General features: G+C 39.0%; 1 protein-coding gene across 3 annotated transcripts in view; it reads right to left on the reverse strand.

Moving 5' to 3' along the window:
* Positions 1-25357, reverse strand: part of LOC120533931 (peroxisomal succinyl-coenzyme A thioesterase-like) — a 93658-nt gene that overhangs the window by 64880 nt on the left and 3421 nt on the right. Inside the window, exons 2-4 of one of the 3 annotated variants that reach the window (XM_039761059.1) lie at positions 21187-21257; positions 13153-13351; positions 4437-4536 (exon numbers count right to left, since the gene is read on the reverse strand). In XM_039761059.1, coding sequence (XP_039616993.1) covers positions 4437-4536; positions 13153-13345 — 293 coding nt within the window. In that variant the 5' untranslated portion in view covers positions 13346-13351; positions 21187-21257. The remainder of the gene's footprint in view (positions 1-4436; positions 4537-13152; positions 13352-21186; positions 21258-25357) is intronic. The other 2 variants (XM_039761060.1, XM_039761058.1) reach the window with 2 other exon arrangements.

Below are 25357 nucleotides of genomic sequence, written 5' to 3' on the forward strand. Positions count from 1 at the left end.
TGCATTACGCGTTATAGCGCAAGTGAGAAAGTAAGGAGCAATGTGAGGGTAGTCTGTGTTTCAGGGGTTGTGGTTTTCCCAGAGGCGTCTGTATCTTCTTGGGGTGCGATCAGCCCTGTAGCTCACACCCTCCCCCTCAGCTTTATTCACATTTCTGTGAATCAAGCGACTCTCTGTACCAGGTTCATTTAGTCTTGATAATACGTCTGCGTTGACGTGTTCAGAACCTGGTCGATGTTTTACTGTGAAACGGTAAAAGTTGTAAGCCCAGAAACCATCTCATGAGGCGAGAGTTTGTATCTTTCTGTCGGTATGACCAATGACTTTATAAATTCCGACGCTGACTTTATATATTCAGGTTTTCACTTTATATATTCCAGTGCTGACTTTATATATTCAAGTTTTGAATTTATATATTCCAGAGCTGACTTTATGTATTCAAGTTTTGACTTTATATATTCCGACAGCGACTTTATATATTCGGGAATGACTTTATATATTCAAGTTTTGACTTTATGTATTCTGACGCCGACTTTATATATTCAGAAAATCAATGTATTTGCCTGTTTCGCACCCCATAGTATATTTGTGTGTATGTACACATGTATATATATATATATATATATATATATATATATATATATATATATATATATATATATAAACTGCTCAAAAAATTAAAGGAACACTTTGAAAACACATCAGATCTCAATGGGAAAAAGAAATCCTCCTGGATATCTATACTGATATAGACTGGGTAATGTGTTAGGAGCGAAAGGATGCCACATCGTTTGATGGAAATGAAAATGATCAACCTACAGAGCCCTGAATTCAAAGGCGCCCCAAAAATCTGAGTGAAAAAAATTATGTAGCAGGCTAGTCCATTTTGCCAAAATTTAATTGCAGCAACTCAAAATTGTGCAGCACTTTGTATGGCCCCTGTGTTCTTGTATACATGCCTGACAACATCGGTGCATGCTTCTAATGAGATGACTGATGGTGTTGTGGGGGATCTCCTCCCAGATCTGGACCAGGGCATCACTGAGCTCCTGGACAGTCTGAGGTGCAACCTGGTGGCATTGGATGGACCAAAACATAATGTCCCAGAGGTGTTCTATTGGATTCAGGTCAGGAAAGTGTAGTGGCCAGTCAATGGTATCAATTCCTTCATCCTCCAGGAACTGCCTGCATACTCTCACCACATGAGGCCAGGAATTGTCATGCACCAGGAGCCACTGTACCAGCATAGGGTCTGACAATGGGTCCAAGGATTTCATCCTGATACCTAATGGCAGCCAAGGTGCCTTTGTCAAGCCTGTAGCGGTCTGTGTGACCCTCCATGGATATGCCTCCCCAGACAATCATTAACCGACCACCAAACTGCTCATGCTGAATGATGTTACAGGCAGCATAATGTTCTCAATGGCTTCTCCAGACCCTTTCACTTCTGTCACGTGCTCAGGGTGAACCTGCTCTCATCTGTAAAAAGCACAGGGCACCAGTGGTGCATTGGGCCCTTGGGTCACCCTCGTGAAGTCTTTCTGGTTGTTTGGTCAGAGACATTCACACCAGTGGCCTGCTGGAGGTCATTTTGTAGGGCTCTGGCAGTGCTCATCCTGTTCCTCCTTGCCCAAAGGAGCAGATACTGGTCCTGCTGATGGGTTATGGACCTTGGGTCCATATATATATGCCAGCAGCACTCATGACAACGACAAAACAACTACGTTGTCAATCATGTTACGTTATTATTAAAATGTTTCCTTTTCTTTTTACTTCTCCGCTGCCAAGCGTGGGTATTTTGCTATATATATATATATATATATATATATATATATATATATATATAGATAGATATAGATATATATAAATATGACAACAACCACTCATGTCAATGACAAAACAATTATATTAACAATCATGTTACGTTATTTTTAAAATTTTTCCTTTTCTTTTTCATAACTTCTTTTATACACTACTTCTCCGCTGCGAAGCGCGGGTATTCTGCTAGTCTATATATATAATTCACTAAGGGCACGCAAGACAGAGAGTCACACCCGCCAACTCACAGAGCCCCGCCCACCAACTGTAAGACCATGGGATACTATGGGATACGCACGACAGGACCAGGCCCGGCAACTCACAGAGCCTCGCCCGCCAATTCTAAGACCATGGGATATGCTCAACAGAGCCCCGCCCCCCAACTCTAACCCTCCTCCTGCGTCATGGGATATGCACGACAGAGCCCCGCCCGCCAACTGTAGCCCTCCTCCCGTGTCCACCGTCGCTCTCGAGGCATGTGCACTGCCTGCTCATGTACCCGCACGCAACAACTCACCAAACACAGCCTCAGTCGCTTTCGTCTGTGCTACAGTCCACATGCACCTCTGAGCCACGTTGACTTTTCATTGTTCATTTCGGTTACGGGTGGTTTTCTATATATATATATATATATATATATATATATATATATATAAATAAATATAATCGACCAAGTCACACGACCATGGGGAACGCACGACAGAGCCCCGCCTGCCATTCAATAAGGGCACGTAAGATGCACACAAGACAGAGAGCCACACCCGCCAGCTCACAGAGCCCCCCCCGCCAACTGTAAAACTATGGGATACCATGGGCTATGCACGACAGGGCCAGGCCCGCCAACTCCTCTGATGGCCAATGAATAGCATTGCAAGAAGTACATACTGCGGTAGGTAGGCCAATGTTATGTTCTTGGACGGGAATGGCGGTAACTTCTTGAAAAGCAGCGTAAAACTGAATGCAATGACTGTCCATGGGGTTTGCGAGTTGACACTGAAAGGAACTGGAATGAGTTTGTGAGTGCTTCTTGAGAGCACAAGTTGTTTTGAAGCGTTGCTGGCAATGTTCACATTGCATAATTCATTCAGTGGAGTGTGATTTTAAATGTGCATTGAGATATCTCTGCAGTCAGAACATTTTCGAACAAGTAGTGCATTGAGAGACCTGTGTGGAATGCGTTTGTTCAGTGCAGTGTGTGTTTAAATGTGCTTTGAGATATTTCTGGAGCATGAAGATTTTTGAGCAAATTTTGAATTGAAATTCCGGCATGACATGCGTTTGTAAATGTTTTTCTGTAAGAGGATAGTGGGAAGGTGATGTCACATTAGCGTGGCTGCAAATAAATGTTTGCGTTGAATGGATTTGCACATAGTCGAGGTGATCCGTCTCTGTAATGGCACTAGACTTTCTGTTACCAGCATTCACCGCAATGTACTGGAGTGCAAGACTATTACATCTGCTACTTCACAAACTCTCCTTATTCCCCGGATTTCACTGACCCCATCAGATTCAAATTTGCCTTTTACTTTTACACGCAGACAATTTCCTGTTAGATTGGCATTTGCAATAACAATTAATAAGGCACAAGGCCAAACTTTCAAAAAGATATGCCTGTATCTGCCTAAACCGGTTTTCAGTCACGGACAATTGTATGTTGCTCTCTCCATAGTTCCATCTTTTCATTCACTGACAGTTGTATCCTCAAACCCTCCCCATTTAGACAACTGTGTCTTTCAGGAAGTGTTCGCATATCAATAAATAATTATGTGGCGTATGCTACGCCGCGGATTGGCTAGGTTTTTTTTTTTATTTTCTAGTTTTTTTCCCTCAGAAGTTGATTTTGAAGTTATTTGTTGCATACATTTTATAAATGATGTCTTCTTCATTGTACAGTATGTTACTTTCTTGAAATAAAAAGAAAGAATAACTAGTTTTAGTATATGTTACAAAAACGCTTACACTCAACCTTAAATAAAAAACTGCCCACTTCTGCTGCATGATATTTTAACTGATCTCTATTAATTTTCTTGGAATAAAAAAAAGAAATAAATTAAACCATTAAAGTGACAAACAAACAGGTTGCTAGACATTGCATAATGAGATAGATAGATAGATAGATAGATAGATAGATAGATAGATAGATAGATAGATAGATAGATAGATAGATAGATAGATAGATAGATAGATAGATAGATAGATAGATAACTTTATTAATCCCAAGGGGAAATTCACATAATCCAGCAGCAGTATACTGATACAAAAAAAAACAATATTAAATTAAAGAGTAATAAAAATGCATGTAAAAACAGACAATAACTTTGAATAATGTTGGCGTTTAGCCCCCCGGGTGGAACTGAAGAGTCACAAAAAAAAAAACAATATTAAAGAGTAATAAAAATGAATGTAAAAACAGACAATAACGTTGAATAAAGTTAGCGTTTACCCCCCCGGGTGGAATTGAAGAGTCGCATAGTGTTGGGGAGGAACGATCTCCTTAGTCTGTCAGTGGAGCGGGACAGTGACAGCAGTCTGTCACTGAAGCTACTCCTCTGCCTGGAGATGACACTGTTCAGTGGATGCAGTGGATTCTCCATGATGGAAACTTATTAAACATTCACCTTAGAGCAGGCCTGCTTCCAGGAACTGGTTTTAAACTCCAAATTAATCCATTTGGCTCTGTACCAGTATATGATCCTCCTAGGCAAACATCTTCAGCAACTTTAAACAAAATAAAATGATGACAGCATATTAAAAATCCAGTATTCAAGGAAATATTTTTTATTTCAAGGAAGTGAAACAAGCTAATCTACCTTGCATTAGACACTACAAAAATATAATCTAAGAATGCAATACTGTATACAATGTACACTTACCAACAACTTTATTAGGAACACCTGTTCAATTGCTTGTTAATGCATATCTAATCAGCCAATCACTTAGCAGCATCTCCATTTAGGCATGTAGACATTGCCAACATGACCTGCTGAAGGTCAAATCGAGCAACAGGACGGAGAAGAAAGATGATTTAAGTCACTTTGAACATGGTATGGTTGTTGGTGCCAAACTAGTTGCTCTAAGTATTTCAGAAACTGCTGATCTACTAGGATTTTTGCACACAACCATCTCCGGGGTTTACAGAGTACAGTCCGAAAAAGGTAAAATAACCACTAAGCGGCAGTACTCTGGGCGAAAATTCCTTGTTGATACAAGAGAAGAATGGCCATAATGGTTTGAGTTGATAGAAAGGTAACAGTAACTCAAATAACTACTCATTACAACTGAGGTATGCAGAAGAGCATCTCTGAACACATAACATGTCGAACCTTGAAGCACATGGGCTACAGAAGCAGAAGACCACACTGGGTACCACTCCTGTCAGCAAAGAACAAGCAACAGAGGCTACAATTCACGCAGGCCTACCAAATTTGGACACACAGAAGATTGGAAAATTGTCCCTTAGTCTAATGAGTCTCGATTTTCCCCATTAATGATACAAAGAATTAAGGCAGTTATGAAAAGAGGGTCCAACCCAGCATTAACAAAGTGTACCTAATAAAGTGACCGGTGAGTGTATGCTACCGATAGTAAGCCAAGAACAGAGAGATAAAGACTATCAAAAATATCCTTTGGATCAGGCATTTCCTTAGTTTCATTAAGTTAGAGGATTTGTAAGTAGTGAACAGTTCATGTTTTATCAAAGGCAGGAGAAGGAAACACAAATGCATAGAAAGAGGGAGCTTGTTTTCATCAAAGTCACTAACAGCAACTGACAGGGTTATGCATAATGGGTACAATTTCTCTTGTGTTCACATAACTACACAATTTGTTTACTCCTAAATCATTCCTGTATTAACTGTTCACAACAGATTCACTAAAATGTGAAGGAAAATTCTAATTTACTTTGTGTCTGTAATTCTAATTTACTTTTGTGTATGTAACAAATCTGAAATACTAAATGTGTATGTAACCTGCTTGTTTAGTAGGCAGTTGAGATAACCGGACTCTTATTTACAGTATCAGGAACAAGGGAGGGACCTTCCCATATAGTTTACTGATTCAGAAAGACAATATTGACCTGGCTTTGAAAATTTTGAATTTGACTTTGAACTGAGAAAACCTTGCTCAAAACATGAGATTCAAGGCAACTTGCCAGATTACAGAAGTGGTTTTATTTAAAAAAAACAAAACATGCAAATAACATTTTGTAAGTCATTATCAAACATACTGTGCTCTCTTTTTACTTATTTTTAAAATATAACTCAATTATGACAGTTTTTTTTTTTAAATGTTGGCAACAAATAACTCTTTGTAAGTTTAAACATGAAGCCAACATCATTAAAAACATTTTATTGCTTACAAAAGTTTTTATTAACCTATAAGGAGTAATTAAAGTTTCCAGTACAATTCATTAAGATATTAAAAATGAAAACACAGAAAAAGAGATGCTTGCTTCAAAAATTCAAATTGCTAGCTTAGTACAGTGGAACCTCGGTTCACGAACGTCCCGGTTCACGACCAAAAAGTTCGGCAAACTTTTGCCTCGGTTCACAACCACACACTCGGTATACGAACAAGCCAGTTTCCCTTTCGGTTTGTGTGCGCCGATGATTTCCGCACGTGTTGTTCTCGGTCAGACGTGCCTTCCTGCACGTGTGTGCTTGCCTGCCTTCCTGCACGTGCGTGCTTGCCTGCCTTCCTGCACGTGCGTGCGTGCGTGCTTGCCTGCCTGCCTGCCCTCCATCCTGCACGTGCGTGCGTGCTTGCCTGCCCTCCATCCTGCATGTGGTGCGTGCTTGCCTTCCTGCACGTGCGTGCTTGCTTGCCTGCCTTCCTTCCTGCACGTGCGTGCTTGCTTGCCTGCCTGCCTTCCTGCACGTGCCTACCTGCCTTCCTGCACGTGCCTACCTGCCTTCCTGCATGTGCGTGCCTGCCTGCCTGCACGTGCGTGCTGATTACTTAAGCACGTGTTGAGCCGCGCCTTGTTCATTGTTCTAAGTCAGACGTGCGTGCTTTACCTGTGATATCTTTGCGCTCTATTTCGTGGGATTTTGCAGTTAACCATGGCTTTTAAGCAAGTGAAGAGTAGTGAGAAAAAACTTTTAAAGAAAATCGAAATCGAAGTGAAGAAAGAAATTATTGAAAAGTTTGAGCGTGGCGTTCGTGTTACTGATCTTGCCGCCGAGTACAAGAAGTCAAAACCTACGATTTCGACTATTCTCAAGCAAAAAGAATCTATAAAAGCAGCTGATGTTGCAAAAGGCGTTACAGCGTTAACCAGGCAGAGACCTCAAGTGCTGGAAGAGGTGGAAAAACTGTTGCTAGTGTGGCTGAACGAGAAGCAACTTGCAGGGGACAGCGTAAGTGAGGCGATGTTATGCGAGAAAGCCAGGAAGATTCATGGCGATTTGCTGCAAAACTATCCTTCTACGAGTGCCGGAAGTGAGGAATTTAAAGCCAGTAGAGGATGGTTTGAAAAGTTTCGCAAAAGAAGTGGCATTCATAGAGTGGTAAGGCATGGAGAGGCTGCTAGTTCCGATGCTAAAGCTGCAAAAGAATTTGTGAAAATTTTCACAAACTTAGTGGAGGACGAAGGCTACATCCCGCAACAAGTCTTCAACTGTGACCAGACCGGATTGTTCTGGAAGAGGATGCCAAAGAGGACCTACATTACCCAGGAAGAGAAGGCTATGCCCGGCCATAAACCAATGAAGGACAGGTTAACTGTTTTGCTGTGTGCTAACGCTAGTGGCGACGTAAAATCAAGCCGCTACTCGTTTACCAATTTGAGAACCCTCGTGCTTTCAAACAGCACAATGTAAATAAAGCCAGACTGCCTGTGATGTGGAGGGCAAACACAAAAGGGTGGGTCACAAGGACTTTGTTTTTAGAATGGCTGCACAAAGCTTTCGCTCCCGCCGTGAAGCAATATCTCGAAGAAAATAACCTGCCTAAAAAATGCCTTCTTCTAATGGACAATGCACCGGCACACCCTCCAAATTTGGTTGACGATATGGTCGAGTACGAATTTATTAAGGTCGTGTTCCTCCCCCCCAACACGACTCCTCTTCTGCAGCCCATGGACCAGCAGGTTATTTCAAATTTCAAGAAACTGTACACCAAAGGACTATTCACCAGGTGTTTTAATGTGACCGAGGAGACTCTTTGACCCTGAAAGAGTTCTGGAAGAACCATTTTAATATCGTGCATTGCATCGGCCTCATTGATAAAGCCTGGGAAGACGTCACACACCGCACATTGATCTCCGCCTGGAAGAAACTTTGGCCTGAATGCGTTCCTGAACAGGTTTTAGAAAGCTTTGAGCCTCCTGTTGTGGATGAGATTGTGTCCATGGGCAAGAGCATGGGTCTTGAAGTGGACAATGAGGACATCGAGGAGCTGGTCCTGGATCACAAGGAGGAGCTGACGACAGAGGAACTCGCTGCACTCCAGCAGGAGCAGCTTAGGTTGCTCACCGAGGAGCAGTCCTCCGGGGAAGAAGAGGAAAGGACAGTTTTAAAAGTGATGCGATAAAAGCCATCATGGAAAAATGGAGCGAGTGCCAGGATTTTTGAAAAGAACCACCCTGACAAAGCGGTTACGAACAGAGTGATAAACATGATGAACGACAATGTCGTCTCGCATTTCCGAAAAATTTTAATGCGTAGGAAAAGGCAAGTCACATTAGACCGCTATTTCAGTAAGTCTGATCCACCAGCTAAACGGCTAAAAACACCAGAAACCCAAGAAAGCACAACAGAGAAAACGCCTGAAAGAAAACATCCCTCCATCGCGGAGCCGGACTCTCCCTCAAAACTGTAACCTCCTCTCCACCCATTTACTCATGCAAGGTTACAGTTTTCTTGGTGGTATGTACTGTACATTAGTTTTTGTTTTACTGATTTTTCAAAAGTTACTTTTTCAGATCATGCTGTGATTTGGTTTTTTTTCAAATGTTCGTGGTTTTCCCTTTGCTTAAAACTCATTAAAAAAATTGTTTACATGGAGGACTTCATCGTGTGATTTGTTGCAATGTTACTTTTTTGGTTGCTTGTGAGTTGTTTTTTGCAAGCGCTTCGGAATTGTTCCTTTTTTTCTGCTGTGCTTAAAACTCATTTGAACAACATTGTTTACAGCGATCAGGCTTTAGGTTTAATAGCGCGATCTCCTGCAATCTGACTTGTTTGCTTGTGAGTTGTTTTTGCAAGCGCTTTTTGTTCCTTTTTTCTGCTGTGCTTAAAACTCATTTTAAAAAAAATGCTGCGCGAGCACGTGCTACAGAGAGATTAGAGAGCACTAGCGCAAGCGCAGAGAGCACGGGCAGCTGACAGGGAAGGGATGGGGGGAGGATAGGTGTGTGTGTGCGTGTGTGTGTGCGCGCTCGCGCTACACAGAGACAGAGAGCGCGTGAGCCAGCCTGCTCCTGTAGCTGAGGGAGGGAGGGAGGCAGGCAGGGAGGGAGGGAGGCAGGCAGGCAGGGAGGGAGGGGCTTTGGTGGTGTGTGTGCTACAGAGAGAGAGTGTAGCTGATCAGGGAGCCTGGGTGTTTTGTGTCAGTGTTATTCAATGTTTTTACATTAGTTTACTATTACACTGTGGATTCTATGGTGTAATTAACTATATTTGTGCTTAATCTTTACATATTTACATACAGTTTGTACGGTCTGGAACGGATTAATTGTATTTACATACAATCCTATGGGGAAAACTGCTTCGGTTCACGACCAACTCGGTTTACGACCAAAGTTCTGGAACGAATTATGGTCGTGAACCGAGGTTCCACTGTACATTTTATGTGAATGTATAACTGCTACTTCCTTACAGATTCAGGAACCATTCTTAGAATATGTAGTCTTCACACAATCTCTTTTCTGTGTAGAATTTTCCTTATTATGGTGGTTTGTTCTCTTACATTACAGGTCAATTGCTGGTTCTAAATTGGCCCAATTTCTGTCAATTGTTGGTCCTAAATTGGCCCAATTTCAGTTACCTAACCTATAATGTGAGCGATGTTGTCCTCTAGTGTAGTGTTTCTCATCCTGTGGGTCACAAACCAAATGTGGGTTGCTTGAAACCTGAGATGGGTTAGCAAGAAAAAAAATGAAATAAAATGAGCCATTACTTTAATTGGGACTAGTGATTGCAGATTTCAGATTGCAGACTTTGTATCCAGTCAAAGTGACACTTTGCTAGTGCATACTGAGAAACTGAAATGCATGACATAAGTCAAGTTACAAACAGATGACAACTAGCTATATACCCCATGCCTCATTATGAAAGCCAACATGGATAAGTTCCTCAAATGCTCTGTAGCAGCACCTGATTCAAATTCTTCAAATTTCCAGCCTCACAAGATTCATCTCAAAAGCCTTTCATAAAAATAAAATCAGGAATGTTGAGCAGATATACAAACCAGATTTTATGAAGTACAGATTTACTTCTGCCAGTTGTGGTCCCATGGGTGCGCTGCAGCTCCCTATATACCCAACACAAAGGCTTGGTCACATGTTTAGCACTCAACAAGAGGAATTTTTTTTATTTGTGTGAAATTCCTAACAGTAAGTGTTTCCCATACATCAACCAGAAGTCACAGTAATAAGCACAGCCACTCTGTAACACTGTCATCTTCTCTCTCTTTTACTCTCTCTTACTCCACTCCTTCAAGCAACCATTGCCATCCTCCCAACAGGGTTGAGGCAAGAAACTACAAGTCCCAGTTTGTGGCACCATATCTCAGGGCTGCCACCTAGTGGCTTGGGGGAGGCAATGTCCAAAGTAAGCTGCCTTCCACCATCTTCCCATGTCAATGACATACCAGCTGGGTTTCAAAAGCCAAACAAATGACATAAATTCAGTGTTTCTAGATTCTTTTGAAGTATGTTATTTTGATTGTCCTACTAACTGTATGTTTTGGCAATTACAGGTCTCTGTTAATGCAATACATGTTGTATTAACAGGAAGATGTGCCTTGTCCTATGAAGCACTGAAACACTAAATCGATTTTATTTTGGCTTTAACATGGAGCAACACATGTCATCACTTGCGTAGACAAGCCAAATAACCACTTTATCTGACTCTTGTGTCAATAATACTTGCTATAACTGCTGTTTGCTCTGGCAGAGTTCCCACATCCTACAGTCCTATGTGCATAACTCTAGATGAATGTAAGTCAAATCCCAGCATGACCTTGAACTGTATGCACAAGTTAGAAAACCGACAGATGGATGGACTGATGGACATCTGTAGAAGTGCTTACTATAATCACAGAATGAATGCAAAATCCCAGTTCATAATTGTAGCTGTGTATGACACTATTTAAAAGCAAAAAAATCCTGTTATCTTTTCATCTCTTTTAACAAATGCATAATACAAGTTAAACAATTATATCTCTTTTTGATTGGTAATGTTATTTTGCTCTCAAAACAACACAAATGTTTCTGAATTCATTCTAAAATAGGATAAAAGTGGCAACAACTCGAGCCTGTGTGTGTTTTATTTTTGTTTTTCTTTTTTAAAGAACAAGTATGAATCCTGCACTTTTGTGCTAAAATTTTTTTTCGTGAACACAAAAGCACTTTCAGACACGACATTTGCTGTTTTTCTTTTTGACATGTGTTGAAGCAGTACTGTATCATCAATACTAAGCCATTTTTATACTTGGTTTTTAGTTAGTTTATATCATGTATTATTGTGCTTTCTGGAGTAATTAGTCTACTTGCAGTCATTCAAGAATACAGTTCTAACTTTTTCAATACTACTGGTACTGTAAAAAGCTGGTACTACAGTGTGAGCCAAAAAGAAGTACCACATTTCAAATGCTTATTTCCACAAAAATACTACAAGATAAAATAAATTTCATTACCACACAAGAAAGGGCATACAAAAATATATTTTTTTCTATGTTTTTTAAAAATGTCTTCAAGGTGGTGGCCATCATTAGCGATACACTCCTCAAGATGATTTCTGAACCCTTTCATGACTCATTTGGCCATTTCAAGGGGAATAGTACCGATTTCATGGCGAATAGCGTCCTTGGGGGCTTCAAGGTTTTGAGGCTGGTGTATGTATACCTTTGACTTGAGATAACCCCACAAGAAGAAATCGAACAGAGTGATATCAGGGGAATTTGAAGACCACCCAACATTGCCACGTAAGGAGATGAACTTCCATAAAACTTGCATGGATCTCCACATCACATGAGTTGTTGCTACATCCTGTTGAAACCAGGCTTACGGCGCATCAATTTCTTCCAATTGGGGATGCTCAATTGGATGAGGAAGTTCTCTGGCGTTTCAAAGTAATGATCTGAAGTGATGGTGACCGTTGCTCACCCTTCTCAAAAAGGTAAGGACCTACAATACCAAATTCTGCAAAGCCGCACCAAATTGTAACAAGCTCACTGTGCAGGGGGCTCTGATGAAGTTCACGAGGGTTGGTTTCAGACCAATAGCGAAAGTGGAAATGTGCCTCATCGCTGCAAATGACGATGGCATCTCAATGAACGGTTTGCAGAATGTTCACACACAAGTCTGTATGGCTATCCCAGTCTCTCTCAGTGAATTCCTGCACTACCATCATTTTGTATAGATGGAAATTAAGGTCCTCATGCAATATCCTCCTCAAAGACAAGTTGGAAATGCCTATGGCAGAAGCATGTTTGTGCATTTGACATCTAGGAGACTACAAAATTGATGCCATTACAACTTGGATATTTTCAGGCATTCGTACAGTCAGAGGACGGCCTGGAGATTTTCTGTTTAATGTTGTACCCATCTGTCTAAATGTAGCCACCCACTGAAGAATTGTTTTCTGGTTTGGGATGTCACCATTAGGAAGAATGCTGCAGTGTGTTAGGAAGGCACGTAGCATAGGGATGATGGATTTGTTGTTTTTGAAAAACGCTTTGACAGAGAAAGCATGGTGTGCACCGGACCAAGACATGTTGCCGACTGAAAACTACAAGGGATTGCCTATCAAAGGATCCCCATCCCAACCCACTCGGCTGCCTGTATCTCTCACAATGACTTTGAGAAATGTGGTACTCATTTTGGTTCACCCTGTATTACATTTTAGGAACTTTAGTACCAAAAAAATCAGTTCTTGTGACATTATTCCTAAATGGAACCTGCACATACCCTACCTTGCAGTTAGTATTCGAACAGAAAAAAACATTTTAGAAAAAACATTTTTGAAAATGGATGGGTGGACAGACTGAAGTTGCCCAACGGTGTAATTTTTATTATTTCAAAACAGGTGTAGTAATATATCAAAAGATTTCCTCAATACTTTACATATACCTAAATCTCACTTTTGTAATGAAATAATAAGCTGTGAATACCATTTACCACTCCTTTGTCATCACTGATATACAGTCCATATGCATGCCAGAAGTCATTATCTTCAGATAGAAGTAAACATCGCAAGGTAATTTTTTCATTTGGAATCAAGTTTGAAACACGGATGTATATCTGTTCATCCACAAGTCCTCTTGCTGGTTGTGCAATGATTTTTGGTGATATTCTGGTCTTCATTTCTGGCTGCCCAAAAAAAAAAAAAAATCATCACAATATACAGTATAAGAGTACACTTACAAAATGTGAACTGGAGAAATATTACTGCTTCCAATTTCCAATTCACATTAATCCAATACTTATAATAAAAAAAAAACACAAATGAGATATTAAGTGAATGAGTCTTGAATGTCACATTGATATCTAGACACAAATTCTAAAAACAATGTAGAGATTTATTTACCCTGGAAGTGATAATAACTGGGCCACTGGAGCAGAAGAGAGTAAATGGTTTCATCCAGGTGAATGGATTCCTTCAGGAAGTCAGACATCTGTAATCCACCAGACACCATGTGCATTTGACCATTTACCAAAGAATGTGAGCATGTCTAGTTTTGATACACAAATTCATATTTTTGTAGTGCAGTTTTAAAACTTTTAAAGTATTTTTGACATTTTTTGCTTTGTATATTTTTGTCATGCCGACATTACTACAGTGACATCTTTGAACATCTGCCTTTGCGTGGCGTCTTTAGATTGTTGTGGCTCTGTTTAAACTAAAGCAACAGCATCTGCTATAATAATGCTCCTTATTTTGACCTAGGATTAGAAGGTACAAATAGACAGTCGGCTCCTATTAAAAGTCTCATAATATCTGTCACAATTAATTTCTACATTGACCGGTGTAGAAAACTTTATTAATTCTGCACTGCTATAGCAGTTGGCAATTCCCAAGTAATCCTTGAAAGCATAATCACATTTCTTTTGTAGATAAGAGTCTTGTTGGGAGAGGGTTCATCAAATACATTCATTTCTAATCTGAATGACTACACTATGAAAAAAATCTTTCTTTACATTAGAAACACTAGAGGTCAAAGTTATTATAGTGTAACAGTTGCTGCAAACTGATCCTCTAAAGATCAAGCCAACACAATCTAATGTTCATTTTCTAATTTGATATGTCCAGTAAACAAAGAGTACTAGTGTTATCTTCACATCATGCATTTCATTAGTAGGATGAATTATATATGCATTCAAACATTTGGAATCACTCAGCAATTTTCTTTTTTTTTTTAATAGAAATTGATACCTTTTTATCAAGGCACAATTAAACGGATTTAAAATACAGACATTACTAATGTTACAAATGGCTAATACTGCTTGAAATTATTAATTTACAATTTAGTATTCATATATGACTCCAAAGCATCAGTTTCAGCAGCCATTATTCCATTGTCATAATGATAAATTATAAATTGATAATGTTTAAATAATTGGTTATTAGAGAAACATATGTAAATGTGTTTGTATGGCTAAACAATATTATCCATCCATCATCCAACCCGCTATATCCTAACTACAGGGTCACGGGGGTCTGCTGGAGCCAATCCCAGCCAACACAGGGCGCAAGGCAGGAAACAAACCCGGGCAGAGTGCCAGCCCACCGCAGTAAACAATATTATTCTGTTTAATAATTCAAGTAAATTGTCTTTCCTTGGGTTGCAAGGTACTAACATTATACAAGTTTAATTCTGGGTTTAAAAATGGCCACAAAGAAACAGTTATATAAATAAACATTATTGCTTTACTAAATTAGGGTTGTTCCATGACTTCCAAGAAACTGAACATTGCATATAAAGGTGTTCACAACTGTCAGGAGAAGAGGGTAAATGGGACCTAAGCAGGATAGAAAAATAAGCAAAAGGCTCATTTAAACCTTTGCTTTATCATTATTATTTCTTTGAATTAGAATTTTTCCTCCATATTAATACAAATTGAGTCACCAGTCTCTCTTCTCATGCAACTAATATGAAAACAGCTGCATTGTTGCAGAGCATGACTTTTTTCAAAATTCTCACATTAAAGAATACTTTCCATTATTAAAAGAGAAAACATGAATTTTTACTATTTAAAAATATTTCTGCTGGCCTTCAAATGAGTGATGTGTAGGCTTTCAAAGTTTGTAACAGGTATATGGATTCAGCTCAATGTCTCTTAGGTGTTTTATATCTTATACCCTCAACTAGCAGACTTGTAATGATATTTCAATGGATTATATTACGAACCTTTCAACCTCCGGTGGCATAACAATACTTGTAACAGCAGACAGAATTTACAAAGCAGTTCATTTTATTCATATTGTAAAAAAGGTGGGACCCATGTTCTATAGATAGGTTCTTCCGAGTCATCTTAAAATTTACCCCACTTTCCATGTGTCCAAACCTAAATCTGTATTCCAATCCTTTTTGTTCCTATTCACGTAACCCTGTTACTATTGATGGAGATGAGAAATACAGGACTGAAGAGATCACTGGGATTTATGACTGCATTACTTTGTGCACTGGACGGGGTATAATCTGGAGTATCATTCTTGTGTTTCTCACCTTTTGTGATAATTTCATGGGTACTCTCCAAATAAGCCTTAAGGCCAGTTTTAGAGCATGTGCCTTATTAAAGGGGCTCTTTGACAAATCTTAGTTTTAACATTTAAATTAACCATTTTATTTACAGTCATAGACGTTTTGAAGCATTTTTGACATTTTTTGTTTCTTTTGTTATTATGTTGGCAATGTCACCTCTGTGCCATCTTAAATGGATGTTCACTGAGATTGTCACATTTCTATGGTATCTTTTGATTGATGAAGCTCTGTAACTTAAAACATGATCGGTCATCATTACTGTAGTTCTCATCTATTAAAAAAAAAACAAACAGTGTGTAGTGTTATGTCATCAGAAAATTAGATAAATTCTAAAACCAAACCTTCAAAGAACATTAGAGATAGTTTGGGCCAAAACAATCTACGTTGGGATAAGGACCAATTACTTGTTTTTTGACTTTGGCCTTTGCTTTTAATTTTAGGCATTGACGATCAGTTTTGGTTTAGTTCTTACAGCTTCCAGACCCAAACCTGTTTAACAACTATGTTTTTGCCATCCCATTTAGCTTTCTTCATTTACCAGTCATTTTTCTTGAAAAGTATTTTCTTTGTTTCACAAAACAACGACAAAGGGATTACAGGTGAAAGGGCATATGCTTACATTTGGTGTTTTTTAAGATAGGCAAGTAAATGAGCCACACTATCTTGTAGATTAAACTTTACAATGTCATAGTTATGGCTTTGTTGTACACCCTATATCATGCTCCCAATAGTCATTTGAACAATTCCAAGTCTGTGTGTGTCTTTTCTCCCACATCCCCATTATATGCATATTAGGTGAAAGGGAGAATACTAAATGTCCCTCTATGTTGGGTTGGAATCCTTCTAGGGTTGTCTCCTGTCTCACACACACTGCTACCAGGATATACTCCAGCTTTCTTTACACTGATTAATGGGGTTTGAGAATCCTGTGAATGTCTTAGTACTCTTATTAATAACCACTACGTTCTAAATGTTTTTTATGGTTTTTTTTTTATGAGCTATCTATTTCAACAAAGGAAATCATTTTATGTTGCTTATCAAGCTTCATTCAACTTTTCTAAGTTATTTCATTCTTTTGTTCACACGTTTTATTCCACCACAGGATTATACTGGCTTCTGCCCGTTTTAGTAGTAATGGGTGGTAGGCAGTATGAGCTCTTGCTAGAATACCAAGTCAGTGCAGAGTGCGCACACAAACAAACACCAGTCAAAATAATAATCAGCAATCAATGAAATGTTTTACACAACAAACAGTACACAACTTTAAACATTTACATATTTTTAACACTGAATGCTATACAAAAGTATAACATCCAGATTGTAGTATCATTTTAAAGTACAAACATTTACATCTTGAGGGATTCTTTACTGTAGCTGGGGACATCAACAAAACATTTTTTTAGAAATATACACTTTTTAATCACAGATACATCATGATAAAGGATATCTATTACCATCTATGTCATCAGTTCAAATTTCTTTCTTCAGACAATAAAATCTGATTTGAATTAACTGTAACCAGGGGTAAAAAGTGCTGAGTGGTCATATGGCTATCAAAGGTAAGGATGGGGTAATGGGCAGTGTCAGCAGAGTTTTAAAAAAGAGTCATCACATTTTAAGACAAGAACTAAAAACAAAACATAGTAGTGGACATGATATACAGTACCAGTCAAAAGTTTTAGGACAGCTCAGTTTTTCTTCAGATTTAATCAGTTGAAATACAATGAATGACCTAATATAGTGAAAAGGTAAGCAGTAAAACTACCAGAGGTTTAGAGCTTAAACCAAAAGCAAAAACCAAAAAAAGGAAACATCAAAATATTACAAACGAGCCTCACCGAGGGAACAACTAATTAGTTATAACCTACAGATGTTCTAAAGTAGTTAAAATAAATTAAACCTTGCAAGTTGAACCAAGTACTTTACACAGTTGTCCCAACTTCTGTTGATTACTTAAAAACCCTCCATCTGTCTTAAAACAGAGTTGGAACAGGCTGTGTTATAGGGCTGGGCGATTTGGCCTAAAATCTAAATCTTGATTAATTGAACATTTTAACTCGATTACGATTAATGAACGATTTATTTTTTTTATTTTTTTGCCCTCATAGTTCACTGACAAGTTTTGTACAGTAAATATGCTCACATGTTACAAGTGAGAGATTTTTGAATGAAGGGTGCATTACTTGATTTAAAAATAATTGAAAGAAACACTACTATCTGTGATTATTTATTGAACATCAATGTTGAACAACTGAAATTAAAGCACACATTGCCTAAAACAAACAGTCACTTTGTTCTTATAAAAAAAAGTAAAAATGAATAACTTGCACTTTTGGAAACAAAATAAATAATTTTCAATGTTTTTCTTATTAAAAGTAGAAAATAAGCAGTATCTCTTCTAAATAAAATAACTCTTATATATCCTGTAAATAGTACTTTAAACAGTGCATTTCTTGCATCTTCTGTAAACAAATATTTTAATGTGCAATGCATCGATGTAAACAACAGATTGTTGTAATGAAAATAGAACTCTCTAAACACTGCTGCATGAGGTGATCTTAGCGATCTTGTCATGTCACTATATGAACATGAATTTACTCTAAGTTCTTACTATGAAACACGAGCATGTTAACCTTTTCAGGTTTAGGGCAGGACCTGAGGCATGTAACAATGTTTCCGCCCGAACTGAAAACCCGCTCTGATGGGGAGCTAGTAGCTGGTATGCAGACATAATTTTTTGCCACCTTACTTAGAGTGGGAAAGTGTACATGATCCTTCCTCCACCAGTCCAGTGGATTTGCCTCACTATCCAGCATGGGGGACACCAAATAGCTGCTCATCTCCGCACCGTTGTCTGTCGTAATGGCTGAAAGTTTTTCTTCCGCGAGGTCCCATTCAGAAAGAATATCTTTCAGACCTTGCGCAATCATATCTGCCGTGTGATCGGCTGGAAAATACGCCGTCTCAAGGCATCTCTGGCGCAGCTTCCAATCGTCGTCAATGTAGTGCAAAGTAAGGCTCAAGGATGGGTCCATCGTCCAACTTGACCACAAATCAGATGTGGCTGCAAAGTGTTGAACATTTTTCAGTTCCGCAGCTACATTTTTACAACATGTCTTGTACATGTCTGGCAGCGCAGTTTTAGAAAAATGTGATTGTGATGGCACAGTGTATCTTCTGTCGAGAGTTTTAACGAGGTGTTTAAACCCGCTACGCTCCACTGTAGCCAAGGGAGTCATATCCTTTGCGATGTAATAACAAATAGCGTCAGTTATTTCTTTCCATCTTCTTGAACTCTTCTCATACTGTGTGGCATTTGTTAACGCATGTGTTATTGACATCTGCTTTGCGGAGGCACTTGTTGCTGGGCGCTTGTCAGTCTCTTTTTGTTTTTTTTGAGCCATGCACTGTTCATATCCAGTAACGTGATTGAGCTTCAAGTGTTGAAACAAATTGGTGGTGTTACCTTTGGGCGTTAAAACTGTTTTTCTACAGTGTCTACATCTGACTTCATTTTATTCGATGTCATCCTTACTGAAGCCAAAATGTGTCCAAATGACGGAGACTGCGTTTTTCTTTAGTACAAGCTGCTCTTGTTGCTCAGTTGTGTCAGTGTTTAAGCTCTCCATGCTCGACATGTTGGCGGAATAACGTAACGGAGCGGGGTCACGTGACTCCACACGCGGTAGTGTTTTTAAAGGGAAAGTAATCGAAATAATCGGCCTGGAAAAATTTGATTGATTATTGGTTCTGAATGTCGATTTAGATTACTTTTCGATTAATCGCCCAGCCCTACTGTGTTACTACATCTTCTGAAGAAGTACTTGGACACTATTCTAGTGATAATGGCAAGAAAATGGCAAATAAATGAAATTAGACATTACCCTCAGTAGACTAATTGAAAAAAAAAATCGAAGTTTTATTGAGCATAGTGTCCAACACAATCCAAAAGCAATTGGGAACTGGAAGAAACTCTGATAGGAAGAGACCTGGCACACCCAAAGTCACAACCCATTCAGAAAACAGGTTTCTGGAGGGTCACCAGCTTGCTTTTCTCTAAACGAAAGGCTTACACTTCTAAGGGTAATAATGCTCTGTCTCATTGCACTAGTTCTCCATATACATCAGGGACATGCACATAGGCCAGGCTATGGTTGCTCAAGTGCCCCCACCCTTCTAATTGGCTTGTTACAGTCATCAGCCACTAGCCACTTTAAAAAAAAACTACTAGAGATGTATAAAAGTAATAGCTTCTCACAGCGTACCATTTATTCTGCTTATTAAGTCAAGTGCATTGCAGACACACAAAGCATCACAAAAAAATCCAGTGTGGAGCATGGCCCAGACACAGACAGGCAGACACCGATAATTCACCCAACACACGTTTATTATACATTATTTACAGTTCCAAAGCACACACACAACCCCAGTACTTCCCCAAAGTCCAGGCTCTTCCAATGCCTTTCTTTTTCAGGTCCGCCTCCACTCCTCTCCTCTCCTCCCGAGCTATGTCTCTCTTCCTCCCAACTCCAGCCATCGAATGGAGGGAGGCGGCCCCTTTTATATCCACCTGGATGTGCTCCAGGTGCCTCCCAATGAGTGACTGCCGACACTCCCCGGTGTGGAGGATAGTGCCGGCTGAGCTCCCGGAAGCACTCCAGGTGTCCCTGGTCGTCTTCCCCCCAGCACTTCCGGGGGGGTGGCGGAAGTGCTGAGGACCAGGGCTCTCCAGGCATCGGGGCGCCCCCTGGCAGTGACCACAGGCCTCTATAGGGTTGAGCTTCTAAGCTCTGTTCTCGTGGTCCCCAAAGCCACCAGGGCAGTTGCCCCCTTGTGGTCTGGAGGAGGTGTAAGCCCTCCTCCGGTCCTTCCAGGCATCCTGGCTGGGTGCCACACCCAGCCGCTTGCCACACTAGGTTTCAGTGAGAGGATGTTTCCTACACTGTTAAAGTTAAGATTGTGCCGTTGTTTGACAAAGAACCATTTCATTCCAGAAGGAGTACTTTGCATATGATACTGATTTTGGGCTTTGAAAAGGTTCCTAAAATATTAACAAAACATAAATATTTAAATGTTCAGTACGCTACCCAGAAAACTTACTGATTAAGAAAGGTTGAATTTATCCTGTGCTACTGTGCACAGCAAGAATCATGTTAAACTCATTTCTTTCTGAAACCTTCATTTGAATAGTTCTTTTGGGAACCAGGGGAACCATTTGGTTATAGAGACCAATGTTGGGTTTCAGACTTAACATTACCACTTGAGAGAGGAGAGGATTTCATTGTGCATAAATCTGCACAAAGAACAGTGTCCAAGGAATGCTGGGTATTTTCAAAGAGACCGATGGTAATGTAGTGTTTCCAACAGTGACACTTCTCAATTTATTGTATGAGAACGTTGAAGGACTAAAAAAAATTAAAGAAATAAATATAGATTTCTCACCTGCTTTTACAAGAGTATAATTCAACCTGACATTTTAGTAAATTGGCTGGGTGGATTCTGGACTTTTTTATCTAAAAAAAAACCAAAGTGTGCATGTTACTGGCTGTTTTTCTAAAACTTTTAACTCCTCCATTGAATTGCCTCAAGGCTGCGGTCTAACTCCATGTCTGTTTATCTTATACACAAATTACTGCAGGAGTTCACAAAAGGACAGACATACAAGGCTGGACCTAAATTCCCAAAAAGATCAAAGGCATGGTATTAGGGTGCAGTTATTAATTATGCCACTAGGCATCATATGCCTTCAATCTTGTTAATCAGTTCACCAAGTGGCATTATGCAGAGTTGATCGAGTGCATATTTTTGACATTTATTCTATAGTTGTGCACATGTCTTTGGCAATATTTTTTTCTTCAAGTTGAAAAAAGCATTTCAGGTCATATCAAACACTAGCAAAATACCCGCGCTTCGCAGCGGAGAAGTAGTGTATTAAAGAAGTTATGAAAAAGAAAAGCAAACATTTTAAAAATAACGTAAGATGATTGTTAATGTAATTGTTTTGTCATTGATATGAGTGTTGTTGTCATATCTATCTATTTTATATATATATATATATATATATATATATATATATATATATATATATATATATATATATATATATATATATATATATCTATCTATCTATCTATCTATCTATCTATCTATCTATCTATCTATATATATATATATATATATACATACTAGTAAAATACCAGCCTCAGCGAGAAGTAGTGTGTTAAAGAAGCAATGAAAAGAAAAGGAAACATTTTGAAAATAACGTAACATGATTGTCAATGTAATTGTTTTGTCACTGTTGTGAGTGATGAGTGTTGTTGTCATATATATATATTTACACACACACACATAAACATATATATATACATATCTATACATATACACATATATACATACATATATATCTACATATACACACATACATATACACACACACATAAATACATACACACATACATACATACACACACATATATACACACAAATACATATATATATATACATACACACACATATATAAACATATATATACATATACATACATATCTACATATATACACACACAGCTATTTCGTATCAGTGCAATACGCTGCTTGTTAAAACGGATAACTCCGCTCTTACGTGCAAGTCTGCGTGGATATTATGAACTATCATATTTGTTCAAGTTCTATTTAAATTTTAAATAGAAGGAATTTTTATTTAGTCGACAGAAATATCTTTGGTAGGAATGGTAAAAACAGACAGGAATATTATTCCTGAATAAATCAACTCAAACCTTAAACAACTTATAATATTTTGCTCTCCATAAAAATATATCCTGTCTAAATTATACAAGTTAGAAATAAAGTAAACGTTAAAAGAACAAACATTCAAATTTCTTTACTCTTATGTAATTTTATATAAAAATAAACTTAGATTTTAAATATCCCAAAAGATTTTGCTCTCCATAAAAATATATCCTGTCAAAATTATACAAATTCAAATATGAACATGCTGCATAACAAAACCTGGAAATATAAATAAAATGTGTTCCTTTCAGCAATAACAAATCAAATCATTCAGTTGTCTTTGCTCATATGTCATTTTAGAGCTGGACGCCTGGCATCTTTTTTTGGCCACAGGTTCGTTTCTGTTTGGTGTGAGGTTCTGTGTTGTGGAGATTCTCAGGATGGATTGCAGGTGCTCATCAGTGAGGCGACTCCTGTGTGCTGTTTTGTTAGTCTTTATCACTGAGAAGAGCTTCTCACACAGATATGTGCTACCAAACATGCACAAGGTTCGAGCCGCATGTAGACGGACTTTTTTTGTTCTTCAAAGTCACCAAAGCGCCGTGCAAACTCAGTGCGCTCAGTTTATCAGCAAAGTGCGTTTGGGAACACCGTAGTGACGACTTGGTTTAACATTACTTGGTAACAGGGAAAGTGGGGCAAGTGGTTGTGTCTCCCATAAAAGCAGCTTCACTTGAAATCACTTTGTGATTGTGCACGGGTTAAAACGTCCGCTGAAGTGTCAGATTCTTATTTAATTATTCTGCTTTCTGTATCTTCTGCATTGCATTCAGGTTACCCTGATGTTTTGTCTCATAGTGCCGTCTTAGATTAAATTCTGTAATTACAGCCACATTAGCTCCACAAATGAGACACACGGGTTCAGTAAACATATACTCAGCCTCCCATCGCTTTTTAAAGGCTCTATTTTCAGAATGAACTTTTCTCTCCAGCATCGCGTGAGCTAGCCATAATAAGTGTTCGGCAAGGCAGCTGAAGCGCTGCATTATGGGATCTGTAGTTTTTTGTGTTACCAGCGCTTCATATATCTGGGCCATTAATAACAATAATACAGTATATAAAATGATCTCGCGGGCCGGATATAATTACACGCCGTGCCGGATGTGGCGCGTGGCCCTTAAGTTTGACAAATATGGACTAAATAGAACTTGAAAAGATATATTTTTTGAAATGTGATCGCGCAATTCAGATAGAGTTGACGCCAAGACTACAGCCTGCATCCTCCCTCGCTCTTACTTTTTACCGTTCATCTAATGAATACACTGAGTATGGCTTTACCAAAACAATCATTGATGGCGAATAAAGTATCCATTATTCGAGTATGTAGATCGGAATATATATATACATATATATATACCCGCGTATCGCAGCGAGAAGTAGTGTGTTAAAAAGCTAGAAAAGAAAAGGGAACATTTTAAAAATAACGTAACATGACTGTCAATATACAGTATTTGTTTTGTGAGTGTTACTGAGTGTTGCTGTCATCAAGGATTTGATTATCATTATTTCTTTCAATCAGGCTCGTATTTGTAGGATGTGTTGTGTTCAAGTTACATTCCGTGTTTGTCAATCGTTATAAAGATGACAGGTTTCTTTCATCGATTTGTTTCTTACTGCATCAATAAACAGCTCGTCTTCTTCTTTATCTGAGACCTGACACACTGCATGCACGTTTTTTTTACACTGTCTTCCTTTAGCGGGACATTGACTTTTTCCAGCGTGTGCTTTGTTTCCGCAGTAGCTGGATTTATGAATATGCTTATCAGACGCTTCATATTTTTTCTGCCTTTTCAATTGTGTAATTGGTTTTGTTCAGCGCTCTTTGGAACTGTTGCTTTTATCTGTGCACTCGTCAGTTCACGTGAGCCGCTCGGTGTACATGCATCGAAGGTTCCCAGCTGTGCTGGTGCCATCTCGTGCTATGTCCATGGCTGTATTTAATGTTACCTTAGTCCTGGCACTTAAAACTTTCTCTCGCAGTTTCGCTGAGTTTGTGTCAAACACCACCCTGACCATCTCATCTTCCTCTCCATAAGCACAGTCCTTCACCCGTGAATATTTAGTGGCAGTTTGCTATTGGATTGCCGCTGACGGACGGCCTTATATGGGCAGGCACTAAATTACAAACGCCAGCGGCAGCCTGTCTATGAACTTAATTTAAAGTGTAGGTTTACATCGTGCTTTGTTTCAGTAGCAGAACTCATGAATATGGTTGTATATGTCACTTCGCCGCTTCTTATTGTTTCGCTGCCTTCTCAATTATATAATGCATGTTTTCTTCAGCGCTTTTTTGAGGTCTTCCTGGTTTTCTATGTACTGCGTGATTACGTGGGAGGCGTGATGATGTCACACGAAACTCCGCCCCCACGGCGTTGAAGCTCATCTCCATTACAGTAAATGGAGAAAAACTGCTTCCAGTTATGACCATTACGCGTAGAATTTCGATATAAAACCTGCCCAACTTTTGTAAGGAAGCTGTAAGGAATGAACCTGCCAAATTTCAGCCTTCCACCCACACGGGAAGTTGGAGAATTAGTGATGAGTCAGTGAGTGAGTGAGTCAGTGAGTGAGTGAGTGAGTGAGTGAGTGAGTGAGTGAGTGAGTGAGTGAGTGAGGGCTTTGCCTTTTATTAGTATAGATCAAAAAAATGATGATCACAATTTTCAACATTGACAAACTCGTTAATAAAGAATGTTACCCGTGGACAGACTGTTAATCAGCAACACTACACTGAATTGCCACGGCATCTACAGAAAAGCATCAGGAAAAAAATGTTAGGAGAAATTGTGCACACAAAGCTGCATTTTGCACCATGATAACACATG

Source organism: Polypterus senegalus, chromosome 8 (genome assembly GCF_016835505.1).
Source record: "Polypterus senegalus isolate Bchr_013 chromosome 8, ASM1683550v1, whole genome shotgun sequence".
NCBI classification, from domain to species: Eukaryota; Metazoa; Chordata; class Cladistia; order Polypteriformes; family Polypteridae; genus Polypterus; species Polypterus senegalus.